A 15,732-nucleotide genomic window follows, 5' to 3' on the forward strand; every position below is an offset into this window, starting at 1 on the left:
AATAGAGTACATACTGTTTTATCTACCTCCATGAATAGAGTACATACTGCTTAATCTACCTCCATGCATAGATTACATACTGCTTTATTTATCTACCTCTATGCATAGAGTACATACTGTTTTATCTACCTCCATGGATAGAGTACATGCTGCTTTATTTATCTACCTCCATGCATAGATTACATACTGTTTTATCTACCTCCATTAATAGATTACAAACTGTTTTATTTATCTACCTCCATGGATAGAGTACATACTGTTTTATCTACCTCCATGCATAGATTACATACTGCTTTATTTATCTACCTCCATGGATAGAGTACATACTGCTTTATGTATCTACCTCCATGGATAGAGTACATACTGCTTTCTTTATCTACCTCCATGGATAGAGTACATACTGCTTTATTTATCTACCTCCATGGACAGAGTACATACTGTTTTATCTACCTCCATGAATAGAGTACATACTGCTTAATCTACCTCCATGCATAGATTACATACTGCTTTATTTATCTACCTCCATGGATAGAGTACATACTGTTTTATCTACCTCCATGGATAGAGTACATACTGCTTTATTTATCTACCTCCATGGACAGAGTACATACTGTTTTATCTACCTCCATGAATAGAGTACATACTGCTTAATCTACCTCCATGCATAGATTACATACTGCTTTATTTATCTACCTCCATGGATAGAGTACATACTGTTTTATCTACCTCCATGAATAGATTACAAACTGTTTTATTTATCTACCTCCATGCATAGAGTACATACTGTTTTATCTACCTCCATGGATAGAGTACATGCTGCTTTATTTATCTACCTCCATGCATAGATTACATACTGTTTTATCTACCTCCATTAATAGATTACAAACTGTTTTATCTACCTCCATGGATAGAGTACATACTGCTTAATCTACCTCCATGCATAGATTACATACTGCTTTATTTATCTACCTCCATGAATAGATTACATACTGTTTTATTTATCTACCTCCATGGATAGAGTACATACTGCTTAATCTACCTCCATGGATAGAGTACATACTGTTTTATCTACCTCCATGGATAGAGTACATACTGTTTTATCTACCTCCATTAATAGATTACAAACTGTTTTATCTACCTCCATGAATAGAGTACATACTGCTTAATCTACCTCCATGCATAGATTACATACTGCTTTATTTATCTACCTCCATGGATAGAGTACATACTGCTTTCTTTATCTACCTCCATGCATAGAGTACATACTGCTTTCTTTATCTACCTCCATGGATAGAGTACATACTGCTTTATTTATCTACCTCCATGGATAGAGTACATACTGCTTTCTTTATCTACCTCCATGGATAGAGTACATACTGCTTTCTTTATCTACCTCCATGCATAGAGTGCATAATGCTTTATTTATCTACCTCCAAGGACAGAGTACATACTGCTTAATCTACCTCCATGCATAGAGTACATAGTGCTTAATCTACCTCCATGCATAGAGTACATAATGCTTTATTTATCTACCTCCAAGGACAGAGTACATACTGCTTAATCTACCTCCATGTATAGAGTACATACTGCTTAATCTACCTCCATGCATAGAGTACATACTGCTTTCTTTATCTACCTCCATGCATAGAGTACATACTGTTTTATCTACCTCCATTAATAGAGTACATACTGTTTTATCTACCTCCATTAATAGAGTACATACTGCTTTATCTACCTCCATTAATATAGTACATACTGCTTAATCTACCTCCATGCATAGATTACATACTGCTTTATTTATCTACCTCCATGGACAGAGTACATACTGTTTTATCTACCTCCATGAATAGAGTACATACTGTTTTATCTACCTCCATTAATAGAGTACATACTGGTTTATCTACCTCCATTAATATAGTACATACTGTTTTATCTACCTCCATGGATAGAGTACATACAGCTTTATTTATCTACCTCCATGGATAGAGTACAAACTGCTTTATTTATCTACCTCCATGGACAGAGTACATACTGTTTTATCTACCTCCATGAATAGAGTACATACTGTTTTATCTACCTCCATGAATAGAGTACATACTGGTTTATCTACCTCCATTAATATAGTACATACTGTTTTATCTACCTCCATGGATAGAGTACATACAGCTTTATTTATCTACCTCCATGAATAGATTACATACTGCTTAATCTACCTCCATGCATAGATTACATACTGCTTTATTTATCTACCTCCATGGACAGAGTACATACTGTTTTATCTACCTCCATGAATAGAGTACATACTGTTTTATCTACCTCCATTAATAGAGTACATACTGGTTTATCTACCTCCATTAATATAGTACATACTGTTTTATCTACCTCCATGGATAGAGTACATACAGCTTTATTTATCTACCTCCATGAATAGAGTACATACTGCTTTCTTTATCTACCTCCATGGATAGAGTACATGCTGCTTTCTTTATCTACCTCCATGGATAGAGTACATGCTGCTTTATTTATCTACCTCCATGCATAGAGTACATACTGTTTAATCTACCTCCATGGATAGAGTACAAACTGCTTTATTTATCTACCTCCATGGATGGAGTACATACTGTTTTATCTACCTCCATGGATAGAGTACATGCTGCTTTATTTATCTACCTCCATGAATAGAGTACATACTGCTTTCTTTATCTACCTCCATGCATAGAGTACATACTGCTTTATTTATCTACCTCCATGGATAGAGTACATACTGCTTGATCTACCTCCATGCATAGAGTACATACTGTTTTATCTACCTCCATGCATAGAGTACATACTGTTTTATCTACCTCCATGCATAGAGTGCATAATGCTTTATTTATCTACCTCCAAGGACAGAGTACATACTGCTTAATCTACCTCCATGTATAGAGTACATACTGCTTAATCTACCTCCATGCATAGAGTACATACTGCTTTCTTTATCTACCTCCATGCATAGAGTACATACTGCTTTATCTACCTCCATGCATAGAGTACATACTGCTTTATCTACCTCCATGAGTAGAGTACATACTGTTTTATCTACCTCCATTAATAGAGTACATACTGTTTTATCTACCTCCATTAATAGAGTACATACTGTTTTATCTACCTCCATGCATAGAGTACATACTGTTTTATCTACCTCCATGGATAGAGTACATACTGCTTTATTTATCTACCTCCATGAATAGAGTACATACTGCTTTATTTATCTACCTCCATGAATAGAGTACATACTGCTTAAACTACCTCCATGCATAGAGTTCATACTGCTTAAACTACCTCCATGCATAGAGTTCATACTGCTTTATTTATCTACCTCCATGCATAGAGTACATACTGCTTAATCTACCTCCATGGATAGAGTACATACTGCTTAAACTACCTCCATGCATAGAGTTCATACTGCTTTATTTATCTACCTCCATGGATAGAGTACAAACTGCTTTATTTATCTACCTCCATGGACAGAGTACATACTGTTTTATCTACCTCCATGAATAGAGTACATACTGTTTTATCTACCTCCATGAATAGAGTACATACTGCTTAATCTACCTCCATGCATAGATTACATACTGCTTTATTTATCTACCTCCATGGACAGAGTACATACTGTTTTATCTACCTCCATGAATAGAGTACATACTGTTTTATCTACCTCCATGAATAGAGTACATACTGCTTAATCTACCTCCATGCATAGATTACATACTGCTTTATTTATCTACCTCTATGCATAGAGTACATACTGTTTTATCTACCTCCATGGATAGAGTACATGCTGCTTTATTTATCTACCTCCATGCATAGATTACATACTGTTTTATCTACCTCCATTAATAGATTACAAACTGTTTTATTTATCTACCTCCATGGATAGAGTACATACTGTTTTATCTACCTCCATGCATAGATTACATACTGCTTTATTTATCTACCTCCATGGATAGAGTACATACTGCTTTATTTATCTACCTCCATGGATAGAGTACATACTGCTTTCTTTATCTACCTCCATGGATAGAGTACATACTGCTTTATTTATCTACCTCCATGGACAGAGTACATACTGTTTTATCTACCTCCATGAATAGAGTACATACTGCTTAATCTACCTCCATGCATAGATTACATACTGCTTTATTTATCTACCTCCATGGATAGAGTACATACTGTTTTATCTACCTCCATGGATAGAGTACATACTGCTTTATTTATCTACCTCCATGGACAGAGTACATACTGTTTTATCTACCTCCATGAATAGAGTACATACTGCTTAATCTACCTCCATGCATAGATTACATACTGCTTTATTTATCTACCTCCATGGATAGAGTACATACTGTTTTATCTACCTCCATGAATAGATTACAAACTGTTTTATTTATCTACCTCCATGCATAGAGTACATACTGTTTTATCTACCTCCATGGATAGAGTACATGCTGCTTTATTTATCTACCTCCATGCATAGATTACATACTGTTTTATCTACCTCCATTAATAGATTACAAACTGTTTTATCTACCTCCATGGATAGAGTACATACTCCTTAATCTACCTCCATGCATAGATTACATACTGCTTTATTTATCTACCTCCATGAATAGATTACATACTGTTTTATTTATCTACCTCCATGGATAGAGTACATACTGCTTAATCTACCTCCATGGATAGAGTACATACTGTTTTATCTACCTCCATGGATAGAGTACATACTGTTTTATCTACCTCCATTAATAGATTACAAACTGTTTTATCTACCTCCATGAATAGAGTACATACTGCTTAATCTACCTCCATGCATAGATTACATACTGCTTTATTTATCTACCTCCATGCATAGAGTACATACTGTTTTATCTACCTCCATGAATAGAGTACATACTGCTTTATTTATCTACCTCCATTTATAGATTACATACTGTTTTATCTACCTCCATGGATAGAGTACATACTGTTTTATCTACCTCCATGCATAGAGTAGAAACTGCTTTATTTATCTACGTCCATGCATAGAGTACATACTGCTTTATTTATCTACCTCCATGGATAGAGTACATACTGCTTTCTTTATCTACCTCCATGGATAGAGTACATACTGTTTTATCTACCTCCATGGATAGAGTACATACTGCTTTCTTTATCTACCTCCATGGATAGAGTACATACTGCTTAATCTATCTCTATGCATAGATTACATACTGCTTTATTTATCTACCTCCATGGATAGAGTACATACTGCTTTCTTTGTCTACCTCCATGGATAGAGTACATGCTGTTTTATCTACCTCCATGCATAGATTACATACTGTTTTATCTACCTCCATGAATAGATTATATACTGTTTTATCTACCTCCATGGATAGAGTACATACTGCTTTATTTATCTACCTCCATGAATAGAGTACATACTGCTTTATTTATCTACCTCCATGAATAGATTACATACTGTTTTATCTACCTCCATGCATAGAGTACATACTGTTTTATCTACCTCCATGGATAGAGTACATACTGCTTTCTTTATCTACCTCCATGGATAGAGTACATACTGCTTTCTTTATCTACCTCCATGCATAGAGTGCATAATGCTTTATTTATCTACCTCCAAGGACAGAGTACATACTGCTTAATCTACCTCCATGCATAGAGTACATAGTGCTTAATCTACCTCCATGCATAGAGTACATAATGCTTTATTTATCTACCTCCAAGGACAGAGTACATACTGCTTAATCTACCTCCATGTATAGAGTACATACTGCTTAATCTACCTCCATGCATAGAGTACATACTGCTTTCTTTATCTACCTCCATGCATAGAGTACATACTGTTTTATCTACCTCCATTAATAGAGTACATACTGTTTTATCTACCTCCATTAATAGAGTACATACTGTTTTATCTACCTCCATTAATATAGTACATACTGCTTAATCTACCTCCATGCATAGATTACATACTGCTTTATTTATCTACCTCCATGGACAGAGTACATACTGTTTTATCTACCTCCATGAATAGAGTACATACTGTTTTATCTACCTCCATTAATAGAGTACATACTGGTTTATCTACCTCCATTAATATAGTACATACTGTTTTATCTACCTCCATGGATAGAGTACATACAGCTTTATTTATCTACCTCCATGGATAGAGTACAAACTGCTTTATTTATCTACCTCCATGGACAGAGTACATACTGTTTTATCTACCTCCATGAATAGAGTACATACTGTTTTATCTACCTCCATGAATAGAGTACATACTGGTTTATCTACCTCCATTAATATAGTACATACTGTTTTATCTACCTCCATGGATAGAGTACATACAGCTTTATTTATCTACCTCCATGAATAGATTACATACTGCTTAATCTACCTCCATGCATAGATTACATACTGCTTTATTTATCTACCTCCATGGACAGAGTACATACTGTTTTATCTACCTCCATGAATAGAGTACATACTGTTTTATCTACCTCCATTAATAGAGTACATACTGGTTTATCTACCTCCATTAATATAGTACATACTGTTTTATCTACCTCCATGGATAGAGTACATACAGCTTTATTTATCTACCTCCATGAATAGAGTACATACTGCTTTCTTTATCTACCTCCATGGATAGAGTACATGCTGCTTTCTTTATCTACCTCCATGGATAGAGTACATGCTGCTTTATTTATCTACCTCCATGCATAGAGTACATACTGTTTAATCTACCTCCATGGATAGAGTACAAACTGCTTTATTTATCTACCTCCATGGATGGAGTACATACTGTTTTATCTACCTCCATGGATAGAGTACATGCTGCTTTATTTATCTACCTCCATGAATAGAGTACATACTGCTTTCTTTATCTACCTCCATGCATAGAGTACATACTGCTTTATTTATCTACCTCCATGGATAGAGTACATACTGCTTGATCTACCTCCATGCATAGAGTACATACTGTTTTATCTACCTCCATGCATAGAGTACATACTGTTTTATCTACCTCCATGCATAGAGTACATAATGCTTTATTTATCTACCTCCAAGGACAGAGTACATACTGCTTAATCTACCTCCATGTATAGAGTACATACTGCTTAATCTACCTCCATGCATAGAGTACATACTGCTTTCTTTATCTATCTCCATGCATAGAGTACATACTGCTTTATCTACCTCCATGCATAGAGTACATACTGCTTTATCTACCTCCATGAGTAGAGTACATACTGTTTTATCTACCTCCATTAATAGAGTACATACTGTTTTATCTACCTCCATTAATAGAGTACATACTGTTTTATCTACCTCCATGCATAGAGTACATACTGTTTTATCTACCTCCATGGATAGAGTACATACTGCTTTATTTATCTACCTCCATGAATAGAGTACATACTGCTTTATTTATCTACCTCCATGAATAGAGTACATACTGCTTAAACTACCTCCATGCATAGAGTTCATACTGCTTAAACTACCTCCATGCATAGAGTTCATACTGCTTTATTTATCTACCTCCATGCATAGAGTACATACTGCTTAATCTACCTCCATGGATAGAGTACATACTGCTTAAACTACCTCCATGCATAGAGTTCATACTGCTTTATTTATCTACCTCCATGGATAGAGTACAAACTGCTTTAATTATCTACCTCCATGGACAGAGTACATACTGTTTTATCTACCTCCATGAATAGAGTACATACTGCTTAATCTACCTCCATGCATAGATTACATACTGCTTTATTTATCTACCTCCATGGACAGAGTACATACTGTTTTATCTACCTCCATGAATAGAGTACATACTGTTTTATCTACCTCCATGAATAGAGTACATACTGCTTAATCTACCTCCATGCATAGATTACATACTGCTTTATTTATCTACCTCCATGCATAGAGTACATACTGTTTTATCTACCTCCATGGATAGAGTACATGCTGCTTTATTTATCTACCTCCATGGATAGATTACATACTGTTTTATCTACCTCCATTAATAGATTACAAACTGTTTTATTTATCTACCTCCATGGATAGAGTACATACTGTTTTATCTACCTCCATGCATAGATTACATACTGCTTTATTTATCTACCTCCATGGATAGAGTACATACTGCTTTATTTATCTACCTCCATGGATAGAGTACATACTGCTTTCTTTATCTACCTCCATGGATAGAGTACATACTGCTTTATTTATCTACCTCCATGGACAGAGTACATACTGTTTTATCTACCTCCATGAATAGAGTACATACTGCTTAATCTACCTCCATGCATAGATTACATACTGCTTTATTTATCTACCTCCATGGATAGAGTACATACTGTTTTATCTACCTCCATGAATAGAGTACATACTGTTTTATCTACCTCCATTAATAGAGTACATACTGTTTTATCTACCTCCATTAATAGAGTACATACTGTTTTATCTACCTCCATTAATAGAGTACATACTGTTTTATCTACCTCCATGAATAGATTACAAACTGTTTTATTTATCTACCTCCATGCATAGAGTACATACTGTTTTATCTACCTCCATGGATAGAGTACATGCTGCTTTATTTATCTACCTCCATGCATAGATTACATACTGTTTTATCTACCTCCATTAATAGATTACAAACTGTTTTATCTACCTCCATGGATAGAGTACATACTGCTTAATCTACCTCCATGCATAGATTACATACTGCTTTATTTATCTACCTCCATGAATAGATTACATACTGTTTTATTTATCTACCTCCATGGATAGAGTACATACTGCTTAATCTACCTCCATGGATAGAGTACATACTGTTTTATCTACCTCCATGGATAGAGTACATACTGTTTTATCTACCTCCATTAATAGATTACAAACTGTTTTATCTACCTCCATGAATAGAGTACATACTGCTTAATCTACCTCCATGCATAGATTACATACTGCTTTATTTATCTACCTCCATGCATAGAGTACATACTGTTTTATCTACCTCCATGAATAGAGTACATACTGCTTTATTTATCTACCTCCATTTATAGATTACATACTGTTTTATCTACCTCCATGGATAGAGTACATACTGTTTTATCTACCTCCATGCATAGAGTAGAAACTGCTTTATTTATCTACGTCCATGCATAGAGTACATACTGCTTTATTTATCTACCTCCATGGATAGAGTACATACTGCTTTCTTTATCTACCTCCATGGATAGAGTACATACTGTTTTATCTACCTCCATGGATAGAGTACATACTGCTTTCCTTATCTACCTCCATGGATAGAGTACATACTGCTTAATCTATCTCTATGCATAGATTACATACTGCTTTATTTATCTACCTCCATGGATAGAGTACATACTGCTTTCTTTGTCTACCTCCATGGATAGAGTACATACTGTTTTATCTACCTCCATGCATAGATTACATACTGTTTTATCTACCTCCATGAATAGATTATATACTGTTTTATCTACCTCCATGGATAGAGTACATACTGCTTTATTTATCTACCTCCATGAATAGAGTACATACTGTTTTATCTACCTCCATGGATAGAGTACATACTGTTTTATCTACCTCCATGCATAGATTACATACTGTTTTATCTACCTCCATGGATAGATTACATACTGCTTTATTTATCTACCTCCATGGATAGAGTACATACTGTTTTATCTACCTCCATGCATAGATTACATACTGTTTTATCTACCTCCATGGATAGATTACATACTGCTTTATTTATCTACCTCCATGGATAGAGTACATACTGTTTTATCTACCTCCATGCATAGATTACATACTGTTTTATCTACCTCCATGGATAGATTACATACTGCTTTATTTATCTACCTCCATGGATAGAGTACATACTGTTTTATCTACCTCCATGCATAGATTACATACTGTTTTATCTACCTCCATGCATAGATTACATACTGTTTTATCTACCTCCATGAATAGAGTACATACTGTTTTATCTACCTCCATGCATAGAGTACATACTGTTTTATCTACCTCCATGAATAGATTACATACTGTTTTATCTACCTCCATGCATAGATTACATACTGCTTAATCTACCTCCATTGACACTAAGATACAAACAGAACACCATGGTAATGGAAAGAAAGAAGGTATGTCTGGAATTCCTGTTGTTTTCAGTGTTAATAACGAGTGATAATTCCCCACACAGCCAATCAGACAGGCTGTTACAGCGGAGAAGAGACTGTTTTTATGTGATCCTTTCACAGGAAAACAAACCGATCCGTCAGAACATTAAATCAATGAATCCTCTCTCTCTCTGTCTCTCTCTCTCTCGCTGTCTGTGTTTTCAACGCCCACTCCATATCTTCTTGAAAAACATAACTCTGGCCTGGTCACAGTGCTCCTCCTCTACGCTAACATACCCCGACTAACATACAGCGCAATTGTGTGCCCTCACTCCCACTGTAACAGTGTAGGGCCTAAGTAAAGCCTTATTATACATGTTTATAACACAGCTATTACATGGTGACAGTAGTACCTCCAAAACCCAGCAACGCTCCAAATAAACCACATGATACAATATGACCCATCGCTCTGGTATATCTGTTCATCCAGATAGACAATTGAAACATGCATCTGTTAGTTTTCCACTAATAACAGGACATCAGTGCATTAATGAAGGTTTTTTTCCTGCCTGTCTGTAATGTCCTGTTTCTCCCCGCCTGCTATTCATGGCTTTGTAGAGGTTCTGACTTGCAGTGATTAGATTCTCGGAGTAAATAGATGCGTGGAGGCTTTCCTCCCTCAGTTCTCCCTCTCCGCAGCCCTGCCACCGCCGCCACGCACAGCCCAACATTCTGTTTGCAGATGTCTTTCTACATTATCTCAAATTGATTGTGCTTTAAAAAAGCAATTACAATGTATTCTATTTGGTATCAGTTAATGACTATGGGAGGCTTTGAAAAGGCTCTTTAGCGGTGAACCATGCATATAGAGGGAACTGGGTGGGAGAGGGGGAGGGAGAGAGGGAGTTATGCATTCAGATAAGGGTCTAGGGAGTTTAACTGGTGTTCTTATTAAGAGTGTTGTAGGCTATTGACTGGCATTGGACTAGGCATTTAGGGGGCTTCAGTCTGATGATTTCTGGAGTGGCTCTGTTCTGTTATGCAACGAATCTCTAATTGTAAATCAAGTGAAATACATTGACTTACCTATGACCATTTATAGAGAAATATGTATCCCATGAGGTACGTACCACAGAGTTTCTGCAGAGACTTCTCAGAGTAGGTCTCCCGGTCGCAGCCCTTCCCAATATGGCTGGTCTGTAGCTCCACCATGGTCCTCACTGAGGAGAGAGGCCCTCCACACGTCTCCAGATGCATCTTGGGAAACAACTGCTTGCTGCCTGTGCCTGGCTCATAGTCCACTCTTTTGTTCCAGCCTAGGAAAGTCAGAAGACACAATGGTTAGGGGTGGGGGAGTGTGTGTGTGTGTGTGTGCGTGTGTAAGAGAGAGAATGAGAGAGAGAAATAAAGAGAGAGAAAGAGAGTAAGAGAAAGAGATAAGAGAGAATAACAGTGGTGGAGAATAAGAGAGGTGGAACCAGGAACAGAACTAGTGTCAGTGTGATCTTGGATGTGAATATACGGTCCTTCGAACTGGAGAACCGAAAATTGCATTGTCTGAAGATTTTCACAATGTATGGTTTTGTGTCCATTCCTGCCTTGTAGGTCCCCAATAAAAAGGCGACAGCCCATTTCAGAGTTTTATGCAGTCAATAAAATGTCTAATAATGTGAATCAATGGCGCTATCCACTGTACAGTATTGTGCTCACTAAATCACTGTGACATTAATAAAATGTAGAGTGTTCAGGCAGACCTGCTCGCTCACAGTGCGCATGGTGGGCTGTGTGCATTTGTAGTGTCTATTCTGCAGTGTGTGTGAATAAGAAAAACAGGCAGCCAGAGAGAGGCAGGCTGAAAGAACCATGCAGGCAGAGCTGAACAGAAACACTGACTGGATAAGAAGGGAAACAGCCTGTCGCTGCCCTGTGGACTGTTAAATCTGTCACGTTCACTTCCTCACACACAAACACACACTCCCTGCGCTCGTTAACACACACACACACACACACACACACACACACACACACACACACACACACACACACACACACACACACACACACACACACACACACACACACACACACACACACACACCACCAACAGCTGTTTGTTGTTGTTTTACTTCAGCCTGCAGGGCTGTGGGCTACACTGGTTTTGTAGTGGTTTGGTTCGATGCAAGAAAACGACTCTCTCCAGCCCAAACACAAACAGACAGGCAGACAGACAGACTAACACCCCCACAACAGTGATTGGCTGCTGGCAGAAGCTGTGTGGTTGTTGTCTACCTGCTGTCTGCACTGCAACACAACCAGTTGTTTCTATTTCCTTCTCTCTGGGAAATTAAGTTTCTTCTGGATTCCTTGTTTTTTTTCTCTCCATGTTTGATCAGTCCAGAAAGTGACTTGGCTCATCAGAGTTCATATTCCCGCTCACATAGTAGTGCTGAGCGATTAGTGGTATTTGAGGTAGGTTCGGTTTCAGTTCGATTCTGAAAAAATATTTCAGTTGTATTTCAGTTGTGTTTAATGTTTTATTTGATGACTTTATTATTTAATTCCCAGTCATCATCTCATCTCTATAGAGCTGCTGCCTATGCTGTCTTCAAGGTTAATAAGGAATACTTTTATGACTGCTGAATACCAGCTATCAGTCACTTAGATTATGTATTTTCAGGTAGAGATACTGTACCTCAGTTCATTTTGGTGAATCACTCAACCCTATCATGTAAGTTCATATACAGACTCATTACCATACTCATATAGAGGATGATTGAGGTCAGTGATGGCAAGGCGGTGAATGTGGGGGGGGGGGACTCTGTGTGACTGAAGGCGGTGAATGTGGGGGGGGGGGACTCTGTGTGACTGAGCTGTTCCATTTGTGTCCCTGCTAAATAATTTACTCCTATTCATGAGGTACGGCACCGCAGCTCACCCCGGGCCCTGCTACAAACACACTTTCACACAGGAACAGACACAAACACAGGCGCATATTACATTTTTTTACCCCTTTTCTCCCCACTTTGGTGATATCCAATTGGTAGTTACAGACTTGTGTTAAATTCTGCAACTTCTGTATGGACTGGGGAGAGGCGAAGGTCGAGAGCCGTGCGTCCTCCGAAACACAACCCAACCAAGCCGCACAGCTTCATGACACAATGCCCACTTAACCTGGAAGCCAGCCTGCTTCAGGGGAAACTCCGTACACCTGGCGACCGTGCACTGCGCCTGGCCCGCCACAGGAGTCACTAGTGCGCGATGGGACAAGGACATTCCTGCCAGCCAAACCCTCCCCTAACCAGGACGACGCTGGGCCAATTGTGCGCCGCCCCATGGGTCTCCCTGTTGCAGCCGGATGCGACAGAGCCTGGACTTGAACCCAGAATCTCTAGTGGCACACTGCGAATAAGTGCCTTAGACCCCCGCACCACTCGGGAGGCCACACACATGCATATTGACAACACACACACAACACTCCACATACACTGCTGCTATTTTCTATTTTTATTACCTTATTTTCTTACTTTGGACAGGCGATGCGCACATTTCTTACTCTGCATTGCTGGGAAAGGGCTCGTAAGTAAGCATTTCACTGTGAAGTCTATACCTGTTGTATTCGGCGCATGTCACAAATACAACTTGATTTGATTTGGAATACTGTGTGATATTTTATTCCAACACACAAAAACCAATGGAATGGGATGTAGTGATATGTAATGCTATGAGAGAGAGAGAACCTTACGCTTGTCTGTGGGTGTGTGTGTTCGTGTGCATGCATGCACATGTGTGTGTGTTCCATAACCCTGAACAACACGTTACTCCAGTCCTGTCAAGCTGCAGTAGCAGAAGCATCCACAGCAAGGCATAGATTTTACACTGTAATACACTGCTTCTCATAGATGTTACACTGTAATACACTGCTTCTCACAGATGTTACACTGTAATACACTGCCTCTCATAGATGTTACACTGTAATACACTGCCTCTCATAGATGTTACACTGTAATACACTGCCTCTCATAGATGTTACACTGTAATACACTGCCTCTCATAGATGTTACACTGTAATACACTGCCTCTCATAGATGTTACACTGTAATACACTGCCTCTCATAGATGTTACACTGTAATACACTGCCTCTCATAGATGTTACACTGTAATACACTGCCTCTCATAGATGTTACACTGTAATACACTGCCTCTCATAGATGTTACACTGTAATACACTGCCTCTCATAGATGTTACACTGTAATACACTGCCTCTCATAAATGTTACACTGTAATACACTGCCTCTCATAGATGTTACACTGTAATACACTGCCTCTCATATATGTTACACTGTAATACACTGCCTCTCATAGATGTTACACTGTAATACACTGCCTCTCATAGATGTTACACTGTAATACACTGCCTCTCATAGATGTTACACTGTAATACACTGCCTCTCATAGATGTTACACTGTAATACACTGCCTCTCATAGATGTTACACTGTAATACACTGCCTCTCATAGATGTTACACTGTAATACACTGCCTCTCATAGATGTTACACTGTAATACACTGCCTCTCATAGATGTTACACTGTAATACACTGCCTCTCATAGATGTTACACTGTAATACACTGCCTCTCATAGATGTTACACTGTAATACACTGCCTCTCATAGATGTTACACTGTAATACACTGCCTCTCATAGATGTTACACTGTAATACACTGCCTCTCATAGATGTTACACTGTAATACACTGCCTCTCATAGATGTTACACTGTAATACACTGCCTCTCATAGATGTTACACTGTAATACACTGCCTCTCATAGATGTTACACTGTAATACACTGCCTCTCATAAATGTTACACTGTAATACACTGCCTCTCATAGATGTTACACTGTAATACACTGCCTCTCATATATGTTACACTGTAATACACTGCCTCTCATAGATGTTACACTGTAATACACTGCCTCTCATAGATGTTACACTGTAATACACTGCCTCTCATAGATGTTACACTGTAATACACTGCCTCTCATAGATGTTACACTGTAATACACTGCCTCTCATAGATATTACACTGTAATACACTGCCTCTCATAGATGTTACATTGTATCTCTTTTCTCTCCTCTCTTATCCGTTCCTTTTTACCCCTCTACCTTCATCCACTCAACTCCCATCCATATTTCTATTTTAGATAGCACTTTCCTTCTCTCCATCTCATACTTCATACCTCTCTGCCTCCCTTGTTTTCTCTCTCTCCATCTCATACCTCTCTGCCTCCCTTGCTTTCTCTCTCTCCATCTCATACCTCTCTGCCTCCCTTGCTCTCTCTCTCTCTCCCTTTAAGCCTCCATGTCGAAGCTTTCCTGTCACTGGTGATGTTCTTTTAAAAAGTGTCCTCTTTTTGTTCTTTAGTGGAGGAATTTCTCTTAGAATTGGCTGCATGACAAAAAGCTGTCAATGGGTAACGTGTTGCTACAGGAGAGTTGGGCCCTGGAATCCAAACCAAGGAAAATACAGAAGTAAA

General features: G+C 38.1%; 1 protein-coding gene across 2 annotated transcripts in view; it reads right to left on the minus strand.

Annotated features, from left to right (window-relative positions):
- Positions 1-15,732, minus strand: part of LOC110507154 (calsyntenin-2) — a 445,555-nt gene that overhangs the window by 80,634 nt on the left and 349,189 nt on the right. For both annotated transcript variants that reach the window (XM_036965819.2, XM_036965818.2), the window contains exon 6: positions 11,327-11,512. In XM_036965819.2, the coding sequence (XP_036821714.2) occupies positions 11,327-11,512 (186 nt within the window). The remainder of the gene's footprint in view (positions 1-11,326; positions 11,513-15,732) is intronic.

This window comes from Oncorhynchus mykiss, chromosome 27 (genome assembly GCF_057628025.1).
Source record: "Oncorhynchus mykiss isolate SJ-2025 chromosome 27, ASM5762802v1, whole genome shotgun sequence".
Classification (NCBI taxonomy): Eukaryota; Metazoa; Chordata; class Actinopteri; order Salmoniformes; family Salmonidae; genus Oncorhynchus; species Oncorhynchus mykiss.